This window comes from Leopardus geoffroyi, chromosome D2, assembly GCF_018350155.1.
Source record: "Leopardus geoffroyi isolate Oge1 chromosome D2, O.geoffroyi_Oge1_pat1.0, whole genome shotgun sequence".
NCBI lineage: Eukaryota > Metazoa > Chordata > Mammalia > Carnivora > Felidae > Leopardus > Leopardus geoffroyi.
In genome coordinates, this window is record NC_059334.1 from 17,617,696 (window position 1) to 17,645,533 (window position 27,838).

At 51.0% G+C, this 27,838-nt stretch overlaps 1 protein-coding gene across 4 annotated transcripts in view; it reads right to left on the minus strand.

The window, feature by feature from the left end:
- Positions 1-291: 291 nt before the first annotated feature.
- Positions 292-27,838, minus strand: part of CAPN9 (calpain 9) — a 45,893-nt gene continuing 18,346 nt past the window's right edge. Inside the window, exons 6-20 of one of the 4 annotated variants that reach the window (XM_045437394.1) lie at positions 27,655-27,738; positions 22,410-22,495; positions 20,005-20,082; positions 17,911-18,071; positions 16,495-16,652; positions 16,130-16,338; positions 13,119-13,155; positions 11,993-12,073; positions 10,213-10,270; positions 8,653-8,717; positions 8,108-8,176; positions 7,709-7,787; positions 6,500-6,616; positions 3,785-3,843; positions 292-674 (exon numbers count right to left, since the gene is read on the minus strand). In XM_045437394.1, coding sequence (XP_045293350.1) covers positions 648-674; positions 3,785-3,843; positions 6,500-6,616; positions 7,709-7,787; positions 8,108-8,176; positions 8,653-8,717; positions 10,213-10,270; positions 11,993-12,073; positions 13,119-13,155; positions 16,130-16,338; positions 16,495-16,652; positions 17,911-18,071; positions 20,005-20,082; positions 22,410-22,495; positions 27,655-27,738 — 1,368 coding nt within the window. In that variant the 3' untranslated portion in view covers positions 292-647. Of the gene's footprint in view, positions 675-3,784; positions 3,844-6,499; positions 6,617-7,708; positions 7,788-8,107; positions 8,177-8,572; positions 8,718-10,212; positions 10,271-11,992; positions 12,074-13,118; positions 13,156-16,129; positions 16,339-16,494; positions 16,653-17,910; positions 18,072-20,004; positions 20,083-22,409; positions 22,496-27,654; positions 27,739-27,838 lie in introns of those variants that run through there. The other 3 variants (XM_045437395.1, XM_045437396.1, XR_006701431.1) reach the window with 3 other exon arrangements.

Consider the following 27,838-nt stretch of genomic DNA (forward strand, 5'->3'; position numbering starts at 1 on the left):
TCAATTATGACATCACACCTTTCCCTTCTCATCTCAGGCCCCAACGTACTTACAAAAACATTGTCCTGTGGTGCCTGGGTGGCTCAGTTGGTTAAGTGTCTGACTCTCGATTTCGGCTCAGGTCATGATCTCAGGGTTTGTGAGTTCAAGCCCCGCATCAGGCTCTGCACTGACAGGGTGGAGCCTGCTCTCCCTTTCTCTCTGCCCCTTCCCCACTCGTGCATGCACACACATTCTCTCTCTCAAAATAAATAAGCTTAAAAACAAAACAAAACAAAACAAAAACCAAAACATTGTCCTGTGTCGGATGTTTGAGTATAATGATGGATGCTCCGTTGAAGCCAGGGTTCTATGCACCGAGTTACACTTTGGATAATTAGTAGTGGGAAGAGGTGGAGAAGGAAGGGGGAATGCCTGAACCTGAAGGTAAGGCACCAGCCATCTTCGGGAAGTGATTGTACAGAGAAATAGCATAAAATCCGAGGTCAGAGCTGTGTCCATTTCATTCTTCCAAGATCAAGATGGTGGGGCGGGGGGAGGAGAAGGTTGGGTCATGAGAGGAGAGCTCTACACCAAGAAACATTCTGAAGTTCGTGGTCCAGAAGTCAAGACTCAGCCGGACAGAGTGCGTCCTTGCCAGGGAAGCCTCAGATGTTCATTGTCAGCTTGATGAACTGGGAACGAAAAGGAGAAAGAAAGAGAAGGGCTGGTTATCCCTCTAGGTCCCCGCCAGCACTGGCTTGTTGAGTCCATGACAACTCTGCTATGCGATTGCCTTGCCTGCGAGTATGGACTTCTGCTTCGACATGAAATATTAAAAAAAAAAAAAAAAAAAAAAAGAATCCTCAGCACTTTGTTTTCCCAGAGGTCCTGAGTTCTGAATTGGCTCAAGTCAAGTGCAGACGGTGAGAGAGAGAGGGAAGTGTGCTTTCTCCTGGCAAAGCAGACAGCCTTCCTGAGGCTCCTCAGCCGTTTCCTCTTTGACGAGGGCCCCCCTCGCGGTGAGGACACAGGTGGTCCTCCATCATGTGGAGGCTGCGGGCTCAGCATCCGGGCTCTTTACAAGTGAGCTGGTGGAGAAGTTGCATGCAATTCTCATTTCCTCCATCCTGCCTCTGCCTCCCCGCCCCCCACCCCAGCTTTCCTATCACAGCATGGTGACATGGGGGACCGTGCTTGTGTGGGACGTTGTTTTCTCTCCTCTCTGCCCCTCTTCCTGGGCACGGCACGTGCCGAGGCCAGGGTCAGGGAAGGCGGCTGGGTGAAGGATGACGCACAGGCTCTTTTAGCAGAGTAACTGTGGGTGGGGCCAACCCAGGCGGGGCAAGGATCCATTGTTACCTAGGTAGATGGGGCGGTGGGGGGGGGGGGGTCCCAATTGTGGCTCTTGAACTTGACCGTATATTGGACTCATTGGGGAATTTAAAAAATATCAATGCTTGGGCATGCCTGGGTGGCTCGGTCGGTTAAGCATCTGACTCTTGACTTTAGCTCAGGTCATGGTCCTAGGGCTCTGGGATCGAGCCCCACCTTAGGCTCCGTGCTGAGTGTAGAGCCTACTTAAGATTCTGTCTCCCTCTCCCTCTGCCCCTCTCCCATCCTCTCTGTCTCTCTCCCTCCCCCACCCTCTAAAAAAATGTATCAATGCTTGTGCCCCACCCCAAGAGATTTGGACTTATTTGATCTGGGTCATGGCCAAGCCACTGGGGTTTTGAAATCTCCCCCAGGTGATGCTAATGTGCAGCCAGAGTTGAGGATGATGGGCTTGAAGGGAGAGAGAGGGAGAAGACTCAAAGATCTTCAACATCTCCCTGTTGTCTTGGAGGTGAACAAGGGGCCGGGGGCGGGAACTTACACAAGACGGCTTGGGTCTGCCAAGGGGAGGGCAGACAGGACAGAGAGCTCGTTCCAGCCCCCACACCTGTGGATGCTCGGTTTGGAAATGACACCTTGCGGGGCGCCTGGGTGGCGCAGTCGGTTAAGCGTCCGACTTCAGCCAGGTCACGATCTCACGGTCCGTGAGTTCAAGCCCCGCGTCAGGCTATGGGCTGATGGCTCAGAGCCTGGAGCCTGTTTCCGATTCTGTGTCTCCCTCTCTCTGCCCCTCCCCCGTTCATGCTTTGTCTCTCTCTGTCCCAAAAATAAATAAACGTTGAAAAAAAAAATTTAAAAAAAAAAAAAAAGAAAAGAAAAGGAAATGACACCTTGACGCTGAGGCAGTGGGATGCTTCTATCATGCTTCTGGTGGCCTTTGGCTTCGAGGCCTTTGGCTAAGAGGGTATTGAGTACCACACCTGCCCACTCTCCCCCCACGCTGGGGACAGGCGGAAAGTGTCCCTGGCTTAACAGAGGCCAAACCCTGACGAAACTGAGAAATCTGTCTAGGAGTCCCTCTTGTGTGATAGGCACAGGGTGAGTACGCACATCTTTCTTTGGAATCCTCAGGCTGAGGCCTTGATCTCTCTGCAAATGGTGACACTGAGGCACAGGGCAGGTGAATGCGTCAAAGCACGGCCCACACGGCCATCAACCTCTTCATCTTGATAGTCAGTAAAATGCAACCCAAATCCAAAGTTGCTGTTGAATTTGGAAAGGAGCCGGTGTCTCTGGTGTGAATGTGAAAGAGGGAGGGGAGGGGAAAGGGCCCAAGGATGGGAAGGAGACACAGGCTGCCTCCTTTGCTACTGTTAAGTTCAAGGGAAGACAGAGCTGGACCAGAAGACACGGGGAGAGAAAGGAAAATAATGGGAAATAAAAATCGTGGGAACCATTGGAGGAAAGCGCTCCATAATTTTCTCCCTCCCTGCCTTGGGGCAGGAGGATGACCAGCCAGCACTCGCAAACCTTAGTACGTGTAGGAATCCCTGGGGATCCTCCTAAAACAAGATCTGACTCAGCAGGTCGGGGGTGGGGCTTGGTCCTCTGCATTTCTTATTTCTAATTTTTTGTTAGTTTTATTTATTTTGGCCACATATAACTGACATGGAACACCGTGTGAGTGGAGGACGTACAACGTGTTGATTGGATACGCTTATATATTGCAGTGGGATTATCACGGTGGCGTTAGCGAACACCCCTTTTAGGTCACGTAATGGTCATGTCTTTTTTGTGGCGAGAATAGTGAAAATGGTGTCTTTTAGCAACTCGGGGGCTTATGGCAGTCCTGTGGGCTGTAGTCCCCACGTGGCACTCTGCTGTTCCTAACCAGCTTGCCTCGGTAATGCCCACGCTGCGGGTCGGCAGACCACGCTCTGGGCAGCGGGGAGAGGGCTGTCTACACCTGGCGCGCCCCTTCCGAGCCTCTGAAACTCTGACCCGTGTTCTGCCCTCCATCGCTTTGGCTGTGGTCAGCCCCTGTCACTGGCACAAGCTGTGTCTTTCTCAGGGTTTTTGAGGTGTGTGCGCGCGTGTGCATAGAATCATGAGACCCGCAGGACAGCATGAGCAAGGGGAGTGAACAAATTGGAGGCTAGAAGGCAGACAGGCTGAGGAACCCGTATGGCAGAAGGCAGAGAAGCAGTCAAGGTTTGCTGGCTCACTCTGTTCAGGTGATTAAGCTCTTTATGCCTCAGTTTCCACTTCTGCAAAACGGGGATGCTATGAATCCTTAGCTCACAGGGCTATGGCAATGATCGCATGGACTGCTCACCGACGGGTCCCTAAACATATTAGTAGGTTTACTGTTGTCACTGCCCCCGTGGCTCAGTGTAAACTTCACATTCAGTCGCGCATTCAGCAAGCGTTTACACAGCATGGGCTCTGCCTCGTGCTGGCCGGTTCGTACCTCGTTTATGTTGAGATGAATGAACTCCTTGTTCTTTGTACTGAGCGCCTGGAACACCCCTAACGGGGAGAGACATGAGAAAGGTATCATTGTGGGGACGGTTCCTTCAACAGGTTCAAGGGTTTCCTGTGACCTTGGGGCCTGCCGGGCTGCTGGTGGAGGAACTGCTCCATCTGGTGGTGAGCACGGGTCTTCTAGAACAGCAGGCCAGACTTAGGCTGACTCCGCGGGGATCTCTCGCGCCTGGGGGAGGCTCTTGAATTCCTGGGATGGCAGAGCTGGTGGCCTTACCATTGGGTGGCACCTGTTGTCATCTACAATGTGCCAGTCAGCCGGCCAGCTCCCGGGCCCCAAACATCTCCCCTGTGCTAACTTTTTGGGGAGCTACCGATCCCCTGCAATCTACGGACCTCCTCCCCAGAGAAAGAACGCACGTACGTGAAGTTTTGCCTGAGTCTTGAGAGCCGTTCAGCCTCCATGAGCCCCTCACAAGAACATGAGACCCCAGCTGTTCCCACACATAGGAGCAAAGGTAGGACAGAGAGCCCTCTACGCTAGACGCCATGGCTAACGCGCTGAATAGCCTGGGGGTTACTTTCCTCTCTGGGCCTCAGTCTCCCCATCTTAGTCAAAGTGGCCAAGCCACTCAACCCTGGCTTCCCCTGAGAGTCACCCGGGAACTTGAGAAATACAAAAGGGGGGGGAAGGGTGGCTGTCCTAGAGCAAAACAGACAGGGCCCGACAGCCCAATGCAGTTGGGTACATCCCGAGACTGGCAAGCCAACGTGGAAAGACGGCCTGCGGAAGTTGAGCAGGGGCCAGGTCTTAGATGAGGTTGAGGGCTCGCTGAGAGCCTGCCTGTCAGAGATATCGACAGGGGAAGGGACTCAATTTCTGAGGTCTGTTATTAAATAATTCAGGAAAAAAGGATGCGTTAGAAGGACGTCTGAAAGATCAGCAGAACGATCGTTGCTGAGGCTGGTATAAGGCCCTAGAACTCCCTGGGGGAATTTTTATAAATACTGACACTGTGTGTCACCCCCCGGATTCTATTCAGTTGGCCTCCCGGGCAGCCTGGTCATCACAAAACATTATTTTTTCTTTTAACCCCCTTCTCCTATTGTGCCCGTCCCCCCGCCACACACACACACTCCCAGGTCATCAAAAAATGCTAGCCCTTCCCCGGGGGCGGGGAGGGGCTTTGTAGTGGGTGGCAAAGTTTGGAAACACTGGTGCAGGGCACATGGGGACCGATTGTCCTTCTTTCTACCTATGTATGAGTAAAAATTTCTAGAGTAAAAAGTTTAAATGATCCTGGGGTAAAACCCTAGCCTTGATATTTTAAAAACGGTCTCCAGGTGGTGAATCTAACGTGAGGATCCCGGAGTAGAGGGTGTTGGGGCAACCATACCTTCCCCCTAATAGTCCTCTGTTGTAAGAACACGTTGAGCACCCCTTGCTGGGAAGGATCGGCCCAAGGGGACTCAGGACAGGGGCAGTTGAGAGAAGAGAAGCTACCAAGTCTCATCATTTTTAGGTCGGTTTTGGCCACCGCGTAATTGTACTAAGTGACCATCTTTCAGGAGGCGCCTTCCTAAAATGCACCTCTTACCAGCTGCTGGTGACCGCCTACAGAAGGCACAACCTCCCGGCTTGGCGTACAAGGCCAAAGACCTGCTTGCCTCTCTCAAAGCACCACGATCAGCCAGCAGAAGTGTCTTGCTTGTCTCCTAAGCCCAGCCCTCCCAGGGATGACAGCCTGGTGGAGACAGGCTTCAGCAGGGAATCACCTGTGACCCAAGTGGCACAAAAGAAGCCGAGGGGGGAGCCCCAGCGCCCTAGAACCGAGGAGCACGGACCCTGCCTTGGTTTAACGAGTGCCTTGAAGTCACCTAAGCGAGCACCCTTTAGAAAATGCCAAGCAGAACGGGGCCCTGATCTGTGGGGCCCAGCGCAAAATGGAAACGTGGGGCCCCCTGTACAAAAATGATTAAAATTCCAGATGGCGACGTCAAAGTATTAAACCAAGCGTGGGTCTCCTCAGGGGTGCGGGGCCCTGTGCGCCAGCGCATTTCGCTCCCCTCCCCCAACCCTGACAGCCACCCCGGTCCTGGGTTACAAGCCCCCGGATGCGTTTCTTTCAGCTTCAACTTTGTGACAGTGTGACGAGAAACTGTAAGCCCTAAGGACCCCCTGCACATAATCTCTTGAGGTAACGACTCTTGTCTGGGATAACTGGGTCAGCGTTCAGACAAGTGTTTGGACAAGACAATGTTGAGTACAAGACACAAAGGTAGGGTGGAGGGAGGGGGACGGAGGGAGAGGGAGAAGGGGAGGGACTCCCCTGGTTCTGTGTGCTGTGATAGATTTGACCTCAGATGGGGCCTTCCTCAGAAAAGAGGCAGGAGCCCCCCCCCCCCCCCCCACCCATGGCCCTGTCCTCCCACGAGGACACTGTGAAAGCATGCGAGGAGAATGGCTCTTAGCAAGCGGAAATGTGCTGGGCCCATAACCCACAGGTCGTGCACGAAGACGCCCCCACCCCCACCCCTCAGTTAACCACACGCAGCGCAGAGATCACACGATGACAGCCGTCTGTGGCCTGTCCTCGCCAGGATTTCTGGCAGGTTATCTCTCACCAGCTCCTGGAAGGGAGCCCAGGGGTCGTGGCCCCCCTCCTGGGGGCCCAGGGGGCGCAGCCCCGACGACACTCACGGCTCGCGTTCTCCAGCCGGACCAGGCAGTTGAGGAAGTCATCAAAGCCCAGCTGGAGGTTCTCGTCTGTGTACCTGAGGACAATCAGCTGCAGGAGGCGACCGCTCAGCTGGAAGCCTGCGGGCAAGAGCGAGGAGACCCCAGCCGGTCAAAGGCCGGGCCCCGCGGGCGCTCTGTCCGCAAAGTGCGGGTTCTCAGGCCCAGCGGGGGGCGGCCGTCCTCAGACACTGCGTGTCTCCACTAGCTGACGATGTTTCTGGATGTTTGGTTTACCTGGGAGGGAACCACATTAAGAACTCTGGCAGGGCCCGGGGGGGCCTGTCTGTGAGGCATGCTCTGTGAGAAGCACCACGCAGCTTGGCAGGGGCTGTGGGCTGCAGTGGCCTCAAGGCCACGGCTACGTGCAAAGGACGGCCAACCCCAGACACTCAGACTGCCATGGTGGGGACTGCGGGGGGATGAGAGACGCCTCCTGGATCCCGTCCTTTGTGTAGGGAGCTCGTAGATGTTAGGACTGAATCATCTGGTTTGGATTCAGTCTGCTGGTGACAAAGCCAGGGACAGGGTGGCAGATGGCAGAGGAAATCTGTGAGCTCCTCCCTGACCCCCAACCATGGGATCATCCATGATAATCACCGTCCTAGAGTGCAATTAGAGGCTTGGAAGCACCACGGCCTGCCACCAAAGGGCCACACGTACCCCCGCTTGGCCAGGAAGCTCGGCCAGAGGCTGAGAGAGGGGGTGAGGCTAAGTTCAGCCCTAGTGGGTACATTTGAAAGACTCCAATATTGCACAGCAGTTTAAAACACGGGTCCCGGTGTGCGGGAGCGAGTCCTGAGCCCGAGGCCTGCCTCCGGCACTGACAGGGCTGTGCTCTTAAGAAGCATGAACTCAGGGGCGCCTGGGTGGCTCAGTCGGGTGAGCCTCCGACTTCGGCTCAGGTCACGATCTCACGGTTCGTGAGTTCGAGCCCCGCGTGGGGCTCTGTGTCGACAGCTCGGAGCCCGGAGCCCGCTTCGGGTTCTGTGTCTCCCTCTCTCTCTGACCCTCCCCCATTCATGCTCTGTCTGTCTCTGTCTCAAAAATAAATAAACATTAAAAAAAAATTAAAAAAAAAAAAAAAAGAAGCATGAACTCAGGTTAAAGACTGGCCACCCTCTAGAGCACCAGAAGCAAGTGGCTTCTAGTCTTTTCTAGGCTTTTCTTTACCTGTGGCTTTCAGGGCAGTCCGCAGCTCATAGGAGGACATGGTGCCAGACTTGTCAGCATCGAACTGAAGGAACAGGTTCTACAGGGAGGACAGAGGCATTGAGAACCAGAGGGCACCCAGGGGCGCCAGCCAGCGACAGCCCGCGCGGGAGGACAGACTCCTCACAGGGTCGGGCGAGGCCTTCAAAACAGGCCGGTCCCTGTGATTTCCCTTTTCAATTTGGGCGCCAGCGCTGTGGTACTTTGCTAAGCCTGAGACGTGATCTTGGGAATGGAAATTCCACCATAATTACTTCCCTTCTGCCCTCTCCTGGCCGGCAGCACCTTGACCGTTTAGAACCCCCTCCTGCTCTAGGCCCGCGCAATCCCCAGAGGCCAGGCCCCGGCCGGGTTACTTACTGTCCACTTCTGCAGCTTGTCCCAGAACACTTTGAACTCCGCGAACTCCAGCTTCCCGTTGCCGCTGGTCTGTGCCGAGAGCATTAAGGAAGGAAGGGAAGAAGGCAGGTGAGCCGGGTTTCAACCCGCTGCCTCGTAGGACTCCAGAGATGAAGGGGCAAGGGGCTGGCCCCGGGGGACTGGGGACACAGATCCAGGGCTCTTAGGGAGGCGGCTTAATTACAAACCATGCATCTCTGAAGAATGAAAACTGCAGGGGTGAGATGGGGAGGGCACCAGAAGGCTCGAAAAAGCACATTATAAAAAAAATTCCCTTTATTCTCTTAGAGGGGACCCCAAAGTGGTAACAAGATCCCCAAGTCCCTTCAAAACCTTCCCCCCACTGGCCAGTTCAGGCCTCTTGACTCGGTTCCAATTCTAGGGGCGGCCATCTTGGGTTGTTCCCCGAGGAGACGCCTATCCTACCCGTGAAGGAGGCCACATTCTAGAAAGGTCCGCACCGCAGGAAAGCACAGCTATTTCTGCCCATGAATTTGGAAGGATACGTCCATTAGAGAAATGATGTTTTTACAGGAAATCAGGCTGAGCTTCTTGAATTTGACGTCCTTTTCTGAAATCACACACGAAAGCAGAATTCATGCGACATATGATAAGATAAACCTATTTCCAGCTGCTGGAAGTCCTATGGTGTGGTCAGATCTGGGGCTGGTGAGGGGGACACGTGGTCACTCCCGGGATGCTGGTGACAGTGGAAACTGACAGGGCCCTTTGTGAGGAAAATTTGCTAAATATAAAAAAGATGCCTTAAAAATGGGAATGTCTTTCCATTCTTTATCCTAGTTTTAAGACTCCCAAGCAAAGAATTACAAATTAAGATTTTCTTTTTTTTTATCATTTGGTCATTAATAATGGCAAACATTTAGAACGGAAAGGGGCAACAATGCAAATGTCTCCCCGTGAGGAATAAACGACACCTGGTATATTCTTACAATGAAACATTATCTGGCGACAAAAAGGGATGCAGTGATCCTGGTAAATACTACAACGTGGATAGATTTTGTGAATGTTATGCTAAGTAAAGAAGCCCATGAAAAAGGACTCCCTATTACATGATTTTTTTTTTTTCCTAAGTAGCCTTCATGCCCATAGTGGAGCCCAACACGGGGCTTGAACTCACGACCCTCAGATCAAGGCCTGAGCTGAGATCAAGAGTCGTCAGATGCTTAACCGACTGAGCCACCCAGGCGTCCCACATGATTCTTTTTATATGAAAAGTCCAGAATAGGCCAGCCTAATAGAGACAGAAAGTAGATAGGTGGTTGCCATGGGATGGGGGCGATGGGGAGTGACAGCTACTGGGTACAGGGTTTCTTCTTGGAGTGATGGGACGTTCTAAACTTGGTGGTGGTTGCACAATTTTCCGAACATCCTAAAACCCATGGGGGGCGAATGGTATAGTAGGTGAATTATATCTCAAAGCTGTGACATTAAAAAATAAAATTGTCAAGGGGCGCCTGGGTGGCTGAGTCGGTTGAGCATCCGACTTCGGCTCAGGTCATGATCTCGAGGTTCACGAGTTCAAGCCCCGCATCTGCGCTGACAGCTCAGAGCCCGGAGCCTGCTTCAGATTCTGTGTCCCCCTCTCTCTCTGCCCCCTTCCCCACTCGCGCTCTGTCTCTCTCTCTCTCTTTCAAAAATAAATAAACATTAAAAAAAAATAAATCAATAAAAATTGGATCTATAATTTAATGACGATTATGTGTGTGCACATATATCCACACACTGAGAGATACGGACGACACATACATGAAGATACACACACGTATCTTAACAGTGGTTATTTATGGGCAGTTGATTATTGGTGGCTTTGGTCATTGTCTTGGGGCTTTTCTGACTATTTTAGAATTTTCTGCCATAACTGGCTTCGTTTTTGTAATCAGGAAAGAAACAACAAAAGCTATTTTTAAAGTCTACCTAAGGCCAGCCCTGGAAAGCAGGGAACCTGGGAGAGCTGGAGGGGAGCCAGGAGGTATGCAGTCACAGGTCACACGTCCCCTCCATAGGAGCCCTGGGGTCCCCGATGGGTGGTGGGTATGAGTACTTACTCTTTCGCAGCACAGCATTTAAAACATATTCCAGTTTCTCTGCAGTTACCTCCATGTCCTGTGGGAGGGGAGACAATTGCTTTTGATGGCCCACAGCACCTTCTTTGTTAGTTGCTTCCAGTTCTGAGCTTGATTTGGCTCAAGCAATAGCTCGGCCCTCAAGGACCTTGCCACGGGCCCGTGTGCCCACGTCGTGAGTGACTGCAGCCTGCTGAACTTCTCAGGGACTATGGCCAACCCAGAAAGGACGGGAAGGCTGGGCCCCACAAGGCAAGCTTCCCCCCTGAGCTAAATGTTCCCAGGTGCTTATGTCAGAGCACATTGATGTCTGGTTCTCCAAGCCTCTGTGCAGCAGAACCGCCTGGAGAGAATTAGAAATGCGGGCATGGATTATTCCCATGGGTTGTTTTCAAAACCTCCAGGGTGAATTTCAGAACCGCTTCTCTAAGGCCGTCTGCTCAGCGCACTAAATCTCGGCATCGAGGACACTGAGAAGCTGGTTAGAGATGGGGAGGTCCAGGCCCCGCCCCTGACCTCCTGGTGAGGAAATCTGCATTTTCCCAGGATGCTCAGGCGATGTGTCTGTACCTGACTGAGCAGCGTGGACTTAGGGCTCCTTCTGTCCAGGGTTTTGAACCAGCATGCGAAACAATCACCTGTGAAGTTACTTCCGCACACACCTGCCCAGGTTCCACCCCGGAGCTTCTGAGGCCCAGGTGTTGTTTGGTCGTCAATACAGTTTGAGAGAATCTCCTGCAACATTCTTCACTTCCCTTTCCAACCCGGATCTCCAGTTCCAGCAACTTCTGCCCCTCCTACGCTGGGAGGGGGTGCTCACCCAGGCCCGTCCTCCGGATGGCATCAGATGCCAGAAGTTAACCATTCACTCCCTTCCCCACCCAGCCAATCAGCCCCGGAAGGAGAACGGATGGCCGCTTTGCCTGCACGGGCCCCCACTTTCCTCCACCCAGACTGTTGTGCCCAGGTCTCCCTGACCTCCCGTTTATGGCACTGCTTGAAATCCCACTGTTAGGGCTTCGACCCCAGGGGCAGGTGTCACACGGGTTTTACGATTCAGGAGCCCCATTGGGGCAGGAAGCTAATGAGGTCATTAGCACCGGCCATGAAATGGTTAACTCTATTTATGGCTACCAGGGAACACAGGTGGGGACAGTTTCTAGGAGAACGGAGGAGGCGGGGCCAGGAGATACCCAGGGCCCCCAACAAACAAGCTAAGTACTGAGGGGGCAGGGATGGGGTTGGGGTCAGAGAGCGGGAGGTGAGGGACAGATCCTTTCCTTCCCCAGTGGCTGGCCCCGGCCCGAGCTGCCAAACCTGGCCACACTGCTGATGTCACTGGACAGAAATCATGTTTGTAATTTAACGGTGACGTCCAAGCAGCACCAGCCTCCCCCGGAGCAGAGAGAACATTTTAATGGAGGTGGTCTATGGGTAGAGTTCAATGAGCCACGTCTTCCAAGCTTTCTCTAGCCTTTCACAGAACGCCTCTGGGCCGGGCTGAGCTCCTTTGGGTGCTATTACCCCACGGACAGTGGCAGACCGGCGTGAGAGTGCGGTGGGGGAGGCGGTCCTGAGAGCCTCTCAAGGGACTGGGGCTGGTCTTCCAAGTGACCTGAGCTGGCCTCGCGTTGGAACTAGGTCCGCCAGGCCCCCGGGAGGCGTTGCTGACCAGCACCCTGCTGCATCCCTGGGCGGAGGAAACCAGGGCCCTGAGCTCTACAGAGGATCAAGGCCGAGTGCAGCTTGCGGCCAGCCTTACCTCGCCGGCAACTTGTTCAAACAGGGCCCGGAACTGCAGTTGCTCCTCTGTCTCCTGGCCAGCTGGAGTCGGCTTCGGAGGCTAAAAAAGCAACCAGAGGAACTCAGTTGGGCCCCACGAGAAAGGAACTTGGCATTTGCTTTCCCAAAGAGAGAGCAAGGAGAAAAGAGGCCCGCCCTGGAGACGGTGTGGCCCCGTGGGATACGCTGGGACCTCGCTGCTGTGTGGGGCGGGGTGGGGGTGGGGGACAGAACTGGCCACCGTCTGTGGCATTAGGAACGAACGGCAGCCTGATTCCTTGCGATGGCTCTTGAGAGGGAGAGTCTGGAAGGACTAATTAGTGGGACTTTGCAGGTAAGAGCGACAAAGGAGGCCAGAATCCTGACCGAGTTGGGGTCCCGGCCAGGGTGGTCACGGCCCCCTGTCTGACCCTCACCACTCTTGACTGCTTGACTCTTACTTGCTTCACCATCTGTGTTGACGGGTGGTCAACTCTTTGAGGGCAGGAGTCTGTCTCTAGCCGGGAGCCCGGGGCCTCGTGCGTGGAAAGAGCTCAGTAAATGTTTTGGGTGTTTTGTCCTGTGCGGATCCGAGCTGACTTGGGAAGTGTCAGACTGTTCCGGCTACACCTCAGCACCTCTCGAAAGTCTCAGAGCCCTTGGACAAGTATAAAACCCGCCCCTCCCTCTCCCCCTCCCCACACACGTATCGTCAGGAAGAAGTAACGTGTTGCCCTAAGTCCGCTGTAAAAGAATCCACCAGCTACTCTTGTTTTCTTCTTATCGCTTATTTTTCTTAAATTGAATGCGCTTTAAAGATACATCATCCCCTTCGGAGGCAGCAGCCACCTCTCAGGGAACAGAGCGAGTTGGTCAGCACAGAGAAAGATCGGTCCAAACAGAGCTTCCTTCCGGGCACCTACCTCGTCCCCGTGCCTGGTCCTGGTGGGATACGAAAGGCTTAGAAGGTACAAAGCCTCTTCTCCAGGAGGTTAGAATCGAGGTACTTACCTGATCGCAGATAAGACACTCCCCAAACTCCAAAGTTTTGAATGATGCTGTGACTGAAGGAAGCTTGCAGGACAGACACTGAATCCCACCCTCCAGAGTAACATGAGAAGGCTCACCTCGGGAAGGTCAATGTTCACATCTCCATCCATGTCCCTGGGTGGGGCGGGGAGGGGGGCAGAAAATACACCGACTCACTTGTGGATTCACTTCCTCCCTAGGATCTGCAGCACTAACGGGGCCCCAGAGGGCTTGGAAGGTTCTGGCCCATTGAAGCCCTTCTTTTTCCATGATGTTTATGTGTCACAGGGTCTGCAGACCCCCTGCGTTGACCTCCCTCTCTCTCCCCTATCACTCAGACCCTGCCCAGCACGAAAATGAGAGGGAGGCAGTGTAGCCATCAGCCAAGGAGAACTTGTAAATCCTGGACTTCTAGAAGTAAAAGAAACTACCAGCTACCACCCCCTGTTTCCCGGATGCGCTTTCGAAAGGGATATTTATGAAGTGAGGGTTGGGCTGTGTGTGTACGTGCCTATGTTTGGGGAAAAGAGGAAAACTAATGGAAAGGTTTATTTTGCTGTTCACATATTTAGGGGAACCGATAGTGTTTGGAAAGCAATAATATTGGCAGCAGGAGGGGGCTTCAGCTTTTAGTGAGACGAAAACATTTGGAAGAATCCAATCTTACAGAGGAAACTCGAAGCACTCCCCAAGAAAAACTGCTAAAAATTCAGAGGGAAGACCCATAATCAAACATTAAAATGGAACCCAGATTGGGGGGGTGGGCAGAACTGGCCGATGCCTGTAGCATTAGGAACTGCAGACTGAGTCCTTGTGAAGGCTCTTCAGGGAAGAGTCTGGAAGGACTAATTTAAATTAGTGGGAGTTTGGGGCGCCTGGGTGGCGCAGTCGGTTAAACGTCCGACTTCAGCCAGGTCACGATCTTGCAGTCCGTGAGTTCGAGCCCCGCGTCGGGCTCTGGGCTGATGGCTCAGAGCCTGGAGCCTGTTTCCGATTCTGTGTCTCCCTCTCTCTCTGCCCCTCCCCCGTTCATGCTCTGTCTCTCTCTGTCCCAAAAATAAATAAACATTAAAAAAAAAAAATTTTTAATTAGTGGGAGTTTGCAGATAAGAGTGACCAAGGAGGCCAGACTCCTGACCCAGTTGGGGTCCCGGCCATCCCCTGGGCACACACAAGAGAACCCTTTCACAATGTTTTAAATTGTTTAAGATCCTCTCAAGAGGACGAGGCCAATGGCAGTAGAGGTCACTGTGGTTCTTCAGTTACTGAGCTACAGAGCTGATGTGTATGCTCGAGATCACAGCAGACGACAGTACTTCATTTGGAGGCCCCTGGGTGGCTCAGTCGGTTAAGCGTCCGACTTCGGCTCAGGTCATGATCTCACGGTTCATGAGTTCGAGCCCCACGTCAGGCTCTGTGCTGACGGCTCGGAGCCTGGAGCCTGCTTCAGATTCTGAGTCTCCCTCTCTCTCTATTTAGCTGATGGGAAAGAACCACGCCTTTTGTAATCAGCTCGGGAAACCCAGCCAGACTTGAGAACCGAGAGTATTCTCAATGCCCGCCACCAGTCCAACTCCATGCCACGAAACACAAGATAAAACCGGAGGCCACGAAGTCACCGCTGACTCCATCTTGTTTTCTCAGGTCGGTCCTCAGTGGGGGGTGCATCTAGCTCAAATACAGAATTCTCTGCGATCCCTCGAATGCCTCTAGAACGTCGCCCTGATGGCGAAAAGGGCAGCAACAGGAAATTTTTTCTTAGAAGTATCTGATACGGTCTAATTTTTTGCTAAGACGCTGCAAAGGGGAGGCGGCAGAAAGTCGGGTGTACAAAATGGAGGGCAGACTTGGGTAAGGTAAGCACTTGACCATTGGCTTTGGTGATTGTAAGTGCCTGACATTACATTCTGGACTGTCGAGGCATCCATTTCAAAGACCCTCATCTCAAATAAACACATCGCGAGCGACATGGCTAGATAAAAAGCCCAGTTACCCCACCCATGAGGTTGCCCCTTTTTTTAGAAAGCTCCAGTAGACCATTTGACCCACTGCTTCCTTTGCCTTCAAGCATTTTATTTTTTTTATTTTTTTTTTCCCAACGTTTATTTATTTTGGGGACAGAGAGAGACAGAGCATGAACGGGGGAGGGGCAGAGAGAGAGGGAGACACAGAATCGGAAACAGGCTCCAGGCTCTGAGCCATCAGCCCAGAGCCTGACGCGGGGCTCGAACTCACGGACCGCGAGATCGTGACCTGGCTGAAGTCGGACGCTTAACCGACTGCGCCACCCAGGCGCCCCTGCCTTCAAGCATTTTAATTCACCAATAGTGATTCTTTTGAAACTCTAGGCTCCTACCCTCAACCCCAATAAAGGCAGAACCCCAGGCCTGTGCACACGCTCTCTCTCCCCTCAAGATATTGCTGTGTGACTCCAGGGGTGCTGTGTATCCTCCAGAACCTGTGAGCAATAAACCTTGTCCTTTCCAAGTTCCCTGGGTCATTGCTGAGATGCGTCTGCCCTCAACGTTGGCTCCAGCTAGGGAACCGTCTGGGGGGGGGGGGCTCGCCACAGGGAGTACAGGCCCAGGTGAGTGCCCTCAGATGTTCCTAGCTGATGGCATCACTGTCCCTAGGCTGAGACCGACGACCCCAAACAACTTGGCAATATTTATTAACTGACGCTGAAAGAGCAGGTCATGCTAGAAACTTTCTAGAAACCTGTTCTAGAAGGAACTGGTCATTGTAATAGCCACCCCCTTTCACTTTGCTCAGAAATAAGTCCTAGCATTTCTAAATGTGGTCCCACTCCAGAAGCTTCTTGGACATAGGGTTTGGAAAATGAAGTGCTCCACCCGGGGGGGTCTGGTGAGCATGATTCTGGAAGTGGTTGGAGAGAGCAGCTTTTCAGTGGCCTGTTTGAGGGAAGGAAGGAGCAGAACCAAAATAGAAATGTATCCCACTTTGCAAATGGGTTAAGAGACCTTCCTGCCTGCTTTCTCAGGTGCGTCATGGAGAAGAGAAGAAAGGGGTCAAGGCTCCAACAGTCCCCTGGTGACTTCTCGGGGATTGAACCACTAAATGAAGAGGGATTCTTGAACCTGTTACTCACTGGGTGATAATTTTCTTCTCTGTAAAGATCCTCAGGCAGAAATCAGCTTCCTGATGGGGCTCAAAAGTGCTGGGTATCAGGATATACTCCCCAGGGGGCAGCTGGAAGCGGTCGGAGACTTCTCTCAGGTTGATGAACGTTTTGCTTCTGGCCTGGGAAGCATGGTACCTGAAGAAGTCTTTGTTCAGGTGTTCGTCTTTGCGGGGGCTCTGCAGTGGGAACGTAAGAGGGTGGTTCTATAAGGAGGGCCATTGGTCTTGGGTATTTGGACACAGTTTGGGGACTGACCATTGAGTCTCGGGCATGTGGCTGAGAATCCAGCACATAGGTGGTGGGCTCTAAAGCTCAGCTTGGTTCCTACCCACCTGGTAAATGGCATAGCCAATGGTCAGCATGTCGGCACCAAACCTCTTGAGTTTCCTTCGATCTTTCTGCATCAGGGCTACAAGGAAAGTGCAGTCCTCCTGCCCCTCATCTTTCTCAATCAAGGACAGTTTTATCTGTGGATTGGTCCAGAAGGTATCTGCCATTGAAAGAAGTGAATTATTTTGCCTTCCTTTAGAAGAACACAAAGGACACCCCCCTACACACACACACACACACACACACACACACACACGCACGCACCATCCACCCCTACCACAACCTCCCAAACCTGAGAAAGTCATTCATTTCTTCTCTCCCTGTTCTGATGGTCCTCGTGCCCTACTTCCCATAATCCCAGTGAGAATGCCAAGTGCTCTCCCTTTTCATTTCCACCTTCTCTTGAACCATTTCCCACAGAGCTTTTAAAAGACATTCTTCTGGGGCGCCTGGGTGGCTCAGTCGGTTAAGCGTCCGACTTCAGCTCAGGTCACGATCTCCTGGTCTGTGAGTTCGAGCCCTGCGTCAGGCTCGGGGCTGATGGCTCGGAGCCTGGAGCCTGCTTCTGATTCAGTGTCTCCCTCTCTCTCTGCCCCTCCCCCGTTCATGCTCTGTCTCTCTCTGTCTCAAAAATAAATAAACATTAAAAAAAATTAAAAAAAAAAAGACATTCTTCTGGGTCTACTCAACTACAGTTCATTCCATCTTATTTTGTCCGTGTGGTATTTCAAAGGAGAGTGCGGTGCCCTTGGAGTTGTGCAATTTGAGCAGAAGCCACCCCACTCCGGCTCCAAGGGTGAACACTGAGTGGTTTACGTTCACCCCTGTTGCCTCGGACAACTGGAACAAAGCCAACCAGCATGTAGCATTCACCAGGCAATATGGGTTCAAGGAATTCCCAGTAGAAGGGAGTTGAGGACTACTGTTGGATGACCCTTGGGAGCTCTCACTGTTCATGCAAACGAGGGCTCAGAAAGCCCTGAATGCTGCTGCCAGCCCTCCTGTGACTCTCAAGAAATCCAGACTGAGGAAAAAGTCAACAGAGGGAAGAGGGCAGAGCAGAGGATTACAAACCAATGCGTTGACAGAACTATGCCTGAAGGCCACCCCGCTTCTCCTCTGAATTTTTCAGTTATGTAGGGGAAAAAATCCCTTTTTATTGCTAAACTAGCGTGAGTTGTGTTTTCTATTATTTGTGCTGGAAAAGAACCTAAGTGGGAAAACAAGAGAGTTTCCTTGAGCAATTCTTATCCAACTTCCTGCTCCTTCTTTGCAGCCCTCACCGGCCATCTCTGAAATCCTACTGTCTAAACTCTACACTTCAGGCTTTCTCCAGGGTCCTGGCCCTGATCCACTGACGTACCCCAGGTTGGACTGGACACTTGGCAATGACAGAGAGTGACAGGTGGATGACCAACCTAGAAAATTGCGGCAGCCCCCGGCGGTGGAGCCCCGCACCCAGCTTCCTTGATGGACCGTCACCTCCCATTTGTGGACAGCATCCTCCTCCAGGGCGTCAGGAGTCAGGTTGCAGATTTCTACCTTGTCAAAGTGGGTCTTGAAGTCCCTAAACGCCATCCTACAACAAGGTGGAGAGACACCAAGGCGTAGGAGGTGATGGTGATGCCATGATCCACTCAATCGCTTAATCATCTAACCGACCACTAGTGAGTGTCTGCATCTGTCCTCAAGACTCACGTGTGGGCGGACAGAAAATGCACAAAGGTAAGGAAAACCCAGAGCCTCGGTACTCAAAATTCAAGGTAAATGCATCTCTAATTTCCAATCGAATGGCTTGTTAATCTCTCAAGCTTGTGGATCCTACGTGTTTTCCACAAATTTTTTTGACTCATGACTGCATGGTTCCTGAAGCAGGCCACCAAAGTTCACCCATCAAAATGGGGCCAAGGACTGCAACCCATTCCTTCCATCTAGAGTGGGGTGTAAGCAGTGATGTGTGGGTCAAGGCTGTTGGGAGTGGGGGTGTCTTCTCCAACCTTTCCTGTTTTTCCTTTTCTGGGGGGAGCCATACAGAAGAAGGGGCTTGGGTTCCTGAATCTCTGCACAGAAAGGGCCACCCACAGAATAAGGGTGTCTTCCTGGACTGTTATAATGAGTGAGAGATAAACTGTATTGCATTTGAGTCTTTATACATCTTGAGTCTATTTGTGACAGCAGCTGGTGTTACCCTAAGTCATTGGTGCCTTGAAGCATGGAGCTGCCATGACCAAATTCTAAAATATGTGATATCAGCTTAGCATATGGGCAGGTTTCAAGGACATATTGGAGATAGAAAATAGATATTCATGTTAGGAATGGCAATATATTTATTAAAACTGTAAAAATAGGGGCGCCTGGGTGGCTCAGTCGGTTAAGCGACTGACTTCGGCTCAGGTCATGATCTCGTGGTCCGTGAGTTCGAGCCCCGCGTCGGGCTCTGTGCTGACAGCTCAGAGCCTGGAGCCTGTTTCAGATTCTGTGTCTCCCTCTCTCTGACCCTCCCCCGTTCATGCTCTGTCTCTCTCTCTGTCTCAAAAAATAAATAAAAAAATAAATAAAAAAAACCTGTAAAAATATGGAAGACAGAGGCTGTACTCCAGGGGAAGAGAATGGAAAAAGCTGGAATATTCATACGTACCAGTTTTTGGTTAGGGTGTTTAAGAAGGTATCTAAGAAAGAGGTGAGCTCAGGTAAGAATTGACTGGTTTGCTCACCAGGGAATAAAGCTAGAAATCCGAAATTTGTGGTCTTACACAGGGGAAGAGCCAACTGTTTTCTGAACCCCACAGGAAGAAACACGATTAAAAAAAAAAAGCTTCTAGAGATGAAGGTCCATTAAAAACTTTCAGTTAGGGGCACCTGGGTGGTTCAGTCGGTTAAGCGTCCGACTCTTGATTTGGGCTCAGGTCATGACCTCACGGTTTCGGGGGATTGAAAACCACATCGGGCTCTGCGCTGACAGTGCAGCTCCTGCTCGGGATTCTCTCTCCCTCTCTCTCTCTCTGCCTCTCCCCCACTCGTGCGTGCTGTCTCTCTCTAAATAAATAAATAAATAAACGTTAAAAAAAAAAAAAAAAAACCTTTCAGTTACGCAAAAACCTTTCAGTTTCCACCCTGTGGAAAGTCCAGATTAGGAATGTTTTGTGCCCACTTCAGTCTATATTCAGCTCTCAAGGTCGCTGCCTTCAGGGGTCCTTGTCATCAAGTGGGGCGAAGGAGTAGCCCCTGGGAGCAGTGGGGCTGCCTGCCTTCAAATTCACGGTGCAAACTCGGATAATGGGTAGTTCGGGAGAGGGGTGCCGGGCTGCAGACCCAGGCTCGGCCGCACATACAAATCAAATTCTCTGCCAACCTGGGTGAATGCGAGGGGGTTGAGACAGATGCATTTGCTTTACCAGAGAAATCAAAGACAGACAGACAAGGGAAACATGCAAGTAAGCCAAGGGCCATAGGGCGCTCTCATACCCGTTATGTCGTTAATACAGAAAGGAAAACAGAGGCCAGCACTGTACCAGAATTCCCCGTCGTCGAGAGAGGTGTGACACAGGCGCTTCTGCTCAGCTGGCCCGACCGAAAGCCACTCGGAGGAACTAGGGATAAGCAAAGTCAGGCTTTAGGTGGAGGGTCTTGCATAGCGGCCGAAACAACACTGGCCTTGGTGGAGAGGAGTGTCCCTCCTGGGGAGGCAGGGTATGCGGCCATGTGGGGAATGGTCCCGGTCAGTGACTGCTCCCTGGGCCCCAGAAATGTCCCAGGGGAGCTGGAGGCTGGTTGAAAAGTGAGCGTCCAAAAGCAGCCGATGGAAAAGGCCCTTGGGGTCATTTGAACCTCCTCCATGGGGGATTCTCACGGGGCCGTCATAGGATGTTGAACACCAGCAGGGTAGCAGAAACTTCCAACTGGAAGCCACGAAAGGACTGAAATGCGTGCCCGGGAGCATCTCCTGGCCTCGCCTCTTCGTTTGTAAGCGACGTTTTGACAAGTGATGGTAATAATGCCTTATGTTCACCTGGGCTTGAGATTCCACACGCCAAACACCTTATTTACGTGACCGTGCTAGGAGGCCAGGTGGGGTTCTGTGAGGTTCACGGGCCCATTTCGTGGACCCGGGCACCCAGGTGGGCAGCCATCACCACCCGCCTCCAAACCCAAGAGTTCCACCTCGCCTCCGAGTTCGCTGTGTCTCCGCGACCCCCGCAGCCACCCCCAGAGAGTTCAGGCCGAGTCACCACCAGTGTGGTGCTCAGCCAAGGCTGCCCGCCTCACCCACGCCCTGCATGGGCCCCTCCCAGGAGGAAGGAGCCCCTCTCCAGGTCCAAACAGGGTTGGAACAGCAGAACTAAGAGCCATTATTTTCTTTTTGAACCATTACCTTCCACGGGGCTCACCCCCCCCCGCCGATAGTGGGTAGACTGGCTAAGGAGCACTTTCAGCACTTCCGTCATAACAGGGGGTCAGGATCAGGACTCAGAATGGGGACCTGCCCTGCATCACCCCAAGGCTGAGCGGGAGCATCCGGCCTTGACCCCAGTAAATGCACTCTCCTTATTTCACCCTCTGCGTGTTTCGCAGGAGAAGGAGAAAGGGGCCCCTCGCTCTTTTACACCGCGTGTTCTCTAAACTGAAGGACGCGATGAGTCTACGCAGGATAGGAAGCCGTCTCGTTCATTTGGGTTTCAGTATTTCTGTGCTTTCCATTTCTGCCAGGAGAGGGAGGCCGCTCTCTTCCCTCCTGTGATGCTGCTGGGGTGTGAATCCATCTCGGCCACAGCTCCTGGGCTCTGAGGAGGCAGGAGCCGAACCAGGGCGGCAGGTAGGGGGACAAGAGCAGCCATGGGAGGCCTGGCCTCCGCGGGGGCGTGTGCTGTGCCCTCGGGCTGGAGTCAGGTTAACGGAGACACAGACGCGCTGACGATTGTGCCGCGGTGGCTTGGTTGTGAGCAGAGGACAAACACGAGCTCAAGATCTATTCAGGTTCGAGACTTGCCGGAGGTCTCCCCAGGGCCCCACGAGCCATGAGCGGGCGGGGCTGGGACAGCAGGACCCCAAGACGGCAGGGGCAGGGGCAGGGTGGGCCCCGCCCAAGCATATCTAAACATTCCCTGGTCCCCGTCACCTGGGCCGCTTCCCGAGGGACAAGGAGGGGACACACACCTGCAAACCAAAACTTTCTTTATAACTGGGGACCAAATAAAGAACCCTGGCTGACTGCTGTGTAATGGATGAATTTCCTGTCTTGCTTCCTCTGTCTCTCCACTGGGCCACCGGGCCTCTGGCCAGTGGTCACTGACCAATGAGAGAGAACCCTGGAATGACCTGCCTGGTGATATTTCAGGGATCCTCACACCCAAAATACTCATTGCCACCCCCACCCCCACCCAAAACACATACGTACCAAATATCAAAGCTACCATAATTGGAGATCAAGCCTTTCACAATACCATGGGGATATGAACTATTCCCATGGGAGGGAATACATCCACTGACATAAATACAATTATTGGAAAGTTTCAAAAGACATTAGGGGCACCTGGGTGGCTCATTCGGTTAAGCGACCGACTTTGGCTCAGATCATGATCTCGCAGTTTGTGGGTTCTGTGCTGATGGCTCAGAACCTGGAGCCTGCTTCAGATTCTGTGTCTCCCTCTCTCCCTGCCCCTCCCCGACTCTCTCTCTCTCTCTCAAAAATAAATAAACATTAAAAAAATTTTTTAAGCCATTATAAGGGTGCTCCATTTTGACTACATGATGGACCAGAGGGCTAAAAAGGGAGGAAGTAAGGCCACCCAGAAGCAGGACCCTGAACAAGAGTCAGGAGGGAACTGGGAGCTGTAGACAAAGGGCCCCTTCTTCATACGTCTGCCCAAACCAGTGCTGGCCCCTCTGTGCCCCAGAAGGCAAGGAGGTGGGGACTGACCTGTCACTCCAGGACCCGTTCCACTCAACCTGGCCCCAAGGGTTCCGGACTCTGATGAGCTCCACGTTCCGGCCTTGGAAGTTTACCTGGAGAGGAAAAACACCAGGGAGATTATATATTCACGTGTGAACCTCAGAGTGCTTCACCTCCAGCCCGGGCTGGATTTACCGAAAGCCTCTTGACTGTGACATGCTAAAGCCATGTCCAAACTCATCAATTCTTTTTTTTTTTTTTTTAATTTTTTTTTCAACGTTTATTTATTTTTGGGACAGAGAGAGACAGAGCATGAACGGGGGAGGGGCAGAGAGAGAGGGAGACACAGAATCGGAAACAGGCTCCAGGCTCTGAGCCATCAGCCCAGAGCCTGACGCGGGGCTCGAACTCACGGACCGCGAGATCGTGACCTGGCTGAAGTCGGCCGCTTAACCGACTGCGCCACCCAGGCGCCCCTTTTTTTTTAATTTTTAAATGTTTATATTTATTTTTGAGACAGAGAGAGACAGAGCATGAGAGGGGGAGGGGCAGAGAGAGAGGGAGACAGAATCCAAAGCTGTCAGTACAGACCCCGGTGCGGGGCTGCAACTCGTCAACCGCGAGATCATGACCTGAGTCCGAGTCTGCTGCTCTGGTGACTGAGCCACCCAGGCGCCCCGAAACTCATCAATTCTTCACTGGCCCTTGGAATTTTCTAGTTCCTAGTGAACATAATGGCTAGCGTTACCAACACCGTTATACCAGTCACCCACGATGGTGGCACTGCAGCTGGGAAATAACGTAGAATTATAAATAACAAGAAACTAGTCCGCATGAATCTTCAGATGAACGAGTTTTCTCTCTGGACTGGAATCTCCCTAGACGTGGAGACCAAGTCTTATTTATCAGTGTACCCTCAGCGTCTAGCACAGCGAGCGGTAAAGAAGAGTGGCCAGAAGTACTCATGGAGTGAGTTTTCTTCATCCTTAACATCTTACTCATGGATCAGTGAAAAGTATGCAAGCACACACTGGAAATTTAAACAATGAATAAACAAAAACCACTTGCAAGCCTTCTGAATCCAATCTCCCCCCACTTTCAGGTGTCAGGTGAAGATTTCTGCTGTCCATATGGAGAACCCTTGGGCCAGTAAAGAAGGATGATGCAGTCATGGCCTTCATGCTCTGCCCTGGACCAGGAGAGAGGGCCAGTGCATTTAGAAAGATTTCGGAGGAAAGAGAGCAGAAGTAAAAGACTTTTGTTCATCAGTGAACCAGAAATTTTAGCTCAAAACTCTTTACCCTCATGCACTGGGCACAAATTAAATTTTTGACGTGTAAAATTAAGTTAGTGTAACCTCTCCAGGGTCCAAGATGCATCATCTAAGATGTCCATGAAGAGAATTGTTCACGGAAGGTAAATCCCTTATAGGTGGAGAGAAAGGAAAAACAACTGAACAGATGTGATGAAAGGTTTCTATTTCTTAAAATAACATTTGGAAGATGTAACATTAAAAATCACCTGCCAAAAAGAAAAAAACCACCTGCCTACCCAAGTGAGTGATTGGCAAGGCATTATGGGTGGGAAGGAGGAGGTAAGAACACTTTGCAAATAGTTTTAATTCTAAAGAATGCAACTGTATCCCCTGGTGAGGAGGAAGGACCGGCTTCCTTCTGCACTCCTTACTTCCCACTCCTCTGGACTGGGTTTCTCAAAACACGGGTGGCAACAGGAGGAGACCAGAAGTGCCGGTGTCCTCTACAAACCGGGTTTGAGACTTGTCCAACAGAAGCATGAAGTGGGCAAAGACAAGCCTTCGGACTTCGTTGAACTTGAACCTGAGAGGATACAGCCCTTGGCTTCTTGTCCTCCTCTTCCAAGTCATCCCCCTTTGCTTCTCTTTCCCACGTGTCCCCCCAGGAGCGCTTGTCCAAACCAAGCACTCACTAGAAGTCAGGGTGGTGTGCCGTTGGGTCTGGAAGCCCCTGGGAATCAGTTCCACCCTGGACTATAGCTGCAGAGAATAGGACTTTTGAAGGTTAATTTTATGCGTCACCCTGACTTGGCCACTGGTGCCCAGATATTTGGTTATACACCACTTTGGGTGTGTCTGTGAGGGTGTTTCTAGAGGAGATTAGGATAGGTAGACTGAGTCAAGCAGATGGCCCTCCCTAGTGTGGGTGGACCTCATCTGATCAACTAACTGAAGGTCTGAATAGAACTACAGAAGGTGGAGGAAGGGGAGAATTCACTCTGTGTCTAACTGCTGAGCTTGGACTTTGGTCCTCTTTTGCTCTGAGACCAGGACTTGTACCCTTGGTTCTCCTGGTTCTCAGTCTTTTGCACTTGGGCCAGAACATCATCCCCAGCTTACAGATGGCAGATCACAGGACTTCTCAGACTCCATAATCATGTGACCCAATTCCTCATTATCTATCTATCTATCTATCATCTATCTATATTTTAAAATTATTTTTAAAGTATATTTTAAGAGAGAGAGAGAGAGAAGGAGAGAGACAGACTATGAGCTGGGGAGGGGCAGAGAGAGGGAGAGAGAGAATCCCAAGCAGGCTCTGTACTGTCAGCACAGACTGTAAGATCATGACCTGAGCCAAGATCAAGAGTTGGGCACTTAACCGACTCAGCCACCCAGGCACCCCTCATCTATCTATATCTTATTGGTTCTGTTTCTCTAGAGAACTATGACCAGTACAAGACTGGTAGAATTAGGGAAGAAAAAAAAAGAAAAAACAAAGCCCAGGCTCCCACACCAGCTAAACAAGGTTGTTACTCTGGTGGAATCACATGTTTCTCTCTCTCTCTCTCTCTTCCTCTCTCTCCTATTTTGCTCTTTTGAATTCCAGCTGTCTCTCATCCTTTAGATGAGACATCCTCAAAAATATCTGGAAGTGTGGTTTAGGCTGTGATGCCCTGAGGGTTGCTTCAAGATTCACAAATCAATCAGTAGGATACACCACATTAATAAAAGAAAGTATAAGAAATAAGAACCATATGATCCTGTCAACAGATGCAGAAAAAGCATTTGCAAAACACAGCATTCATTCTTGATAAAAACCCTCAACAAAGTAGGGATAGATGGAACATATCTCAACATCATAAAGGCCACATATGAAAGACCCACAGCTAATATCATCCTCAATGGGGAAAAGTTGAGAGCCTTTCCCCTACGGTCAGGAACAAGACAAGGATGTCCACTCTCACTGTTACTATTTAACGTAGTACTGGAAGTCTTAACTACACCAACCAGCCAACAAAAAGAAATAAAAGGCATCCAAATCGGCATGGAAGAAATCAAACTTTCATTATTTGCAGACAGCATGATACTCTACATAGAAAATCTGAAAGACTCCACCAAAAAATCGCTAGAACTCATACATGAATTCAGCAGTTGCAGGATATAAAATCAACTACAGAAATGTGTTGCATTTCTATACACCAATAATGAAGCAGCAGAAAAAGAAATCAAGGAATCAATCCCAATTGCAATTGCACCAAAACCAGTAAGATACCTAGGAATCAACCCAACTAAAGGGGCAAAAGATCTTTACTCTGAAAACTATAGAAGACTTATGCAAGAAATTGAAGAGGACACAAAGAAATGGAAAAGTATTCCATGCTCATGGATTGGAAAAACAAATTGTTCACATGTCCATACTACCCAAAGCAATCCACACATTTAATGCAATCCCTATCAAAATACCACCAGCATTTTTTTTGCAGCGCTAGAATAAACGATCCTAAAATTTGCATGGAACCACAAAGACCCCTGAAAAAGAAAACCATCCCGAAAAAGAAAAAAAAAAACAAAACAACCTGGAGGCATCATCAGGGAAATACAAATCAAAACCACAATGAGACGTCACCTCGCACTTGCCAGAGTGGCTAAAATTAACCACACAAGAAACAACAGGTGTTGGCGAGGAGGCGGAGAAACGGGAACCCTCTTGCGCTGTTGGTGGGAAGCAAACCAGAGCAGCCACCCTGGGAAACAGTATGGAGCTTCCTCCAAAAAGTGAAAATAGAACTGCCATATGACCCAGCAATTGCACTATTAGGTATTTAACCAAAGGATAGAAAAATACAGATTGGAAGGTGTACATGCACCCCAATGCACCCCAATGTTTATAGCAGCACTATCAACAATAGCCAAACTATGGAGAGAGGCCAAATGCCCATCGGCTGATGAATGGATAAAGAAGATGTGATATGTATAATGCAATATTATTCAGTCATCAAAAAGAAGGAAATCTTGTCACGTGCAACGATGTGGACGGAGCTAGAGTGTATTATACTAAGTGAAATAGGTCACTCGGGGAAAGACAAATACTATATGAGTTCGCTCATATGTGGAATTTAAGAAACAAAACATGAAAATATGGGAGGGGTACTCTTAACGAGATCATACTCTTTTTTTTTTTTTTTTAATTTTTTTTTTTTCAACGTTTATTTATTTTTGGGACAGAGAGACAGAGCATGAACGGGGGAGGGTCAGAGAGAGAGAGAGGGAGACACAGAATCGGAAACAGGCTCCAGGCTCTGAGCCATCAGCCCAGAGCCCGACGCGGGGCTCGAACTCACGGACCGCGAGATCGTGACCTGGCTGAAGTCGGACGCCCAACCGACTGCGCCACCCAGGCGCCCCACGAGATCATACTCTTAACGACAGAGAACAAGCCGAGGGTCGATGGAGGGAGGGAGGGAGTGGATGGGCCAGATGGGTGAGGGATATTAAGGAGGGCATTTGCGATGAGCACTGGGTGTTGTATGTAAGTGAGGAATCACCGCATTCTACTCCTGAAACCAATATTGCACGGTATGTTAACTAAAATTTAAATTAAAAACAGAAAAAATAAAATAAAATTTAAAACCCTTGAAGTCATTGGCAGTCGGATACATACAAATTAAAACAATGATGCAAGATCACCTCATACCTGTTTGTTTGGCAAAATGCAAAGACCGGCTGTTGGCAGAAATTTGAGGAGGGGACAATTTGACACGTGTACTGGTGGAATCGTAGCGTGTTGCGACCATTCTGGAGAGTAATCTGGCCCTATTTAGGCAATTGAGTACATGCCTCAGATCCTGCAATCCCACCTCTGGGCATGCATCCTCCAAAACGTTTTGCCTAAGTGTCTGAGGAACCATGTTAAAAAGAAAAAATATATATAATGTGACGCACTAAATAAGTACAAGGGACTAGCATGACCGAGGCTATTCCTATACCCTGTCCACAGGGGTTCACATCGCCTACCTGGTCAATTCCTGTCACACTGTAGGCATGGCCCTTAATGAGACCAAAAGGTGTCCGGGCTTCAGACTCTGTAGCATTTCGGATCTGGAACATGAAAAGAGCACCGTTGGACCCATTGGGGACCTTAACCCTTCCCTCCCTGCCCAGACCGAGCTCCAGGCTGGGGCTGGCCCCTTCGAGCCAC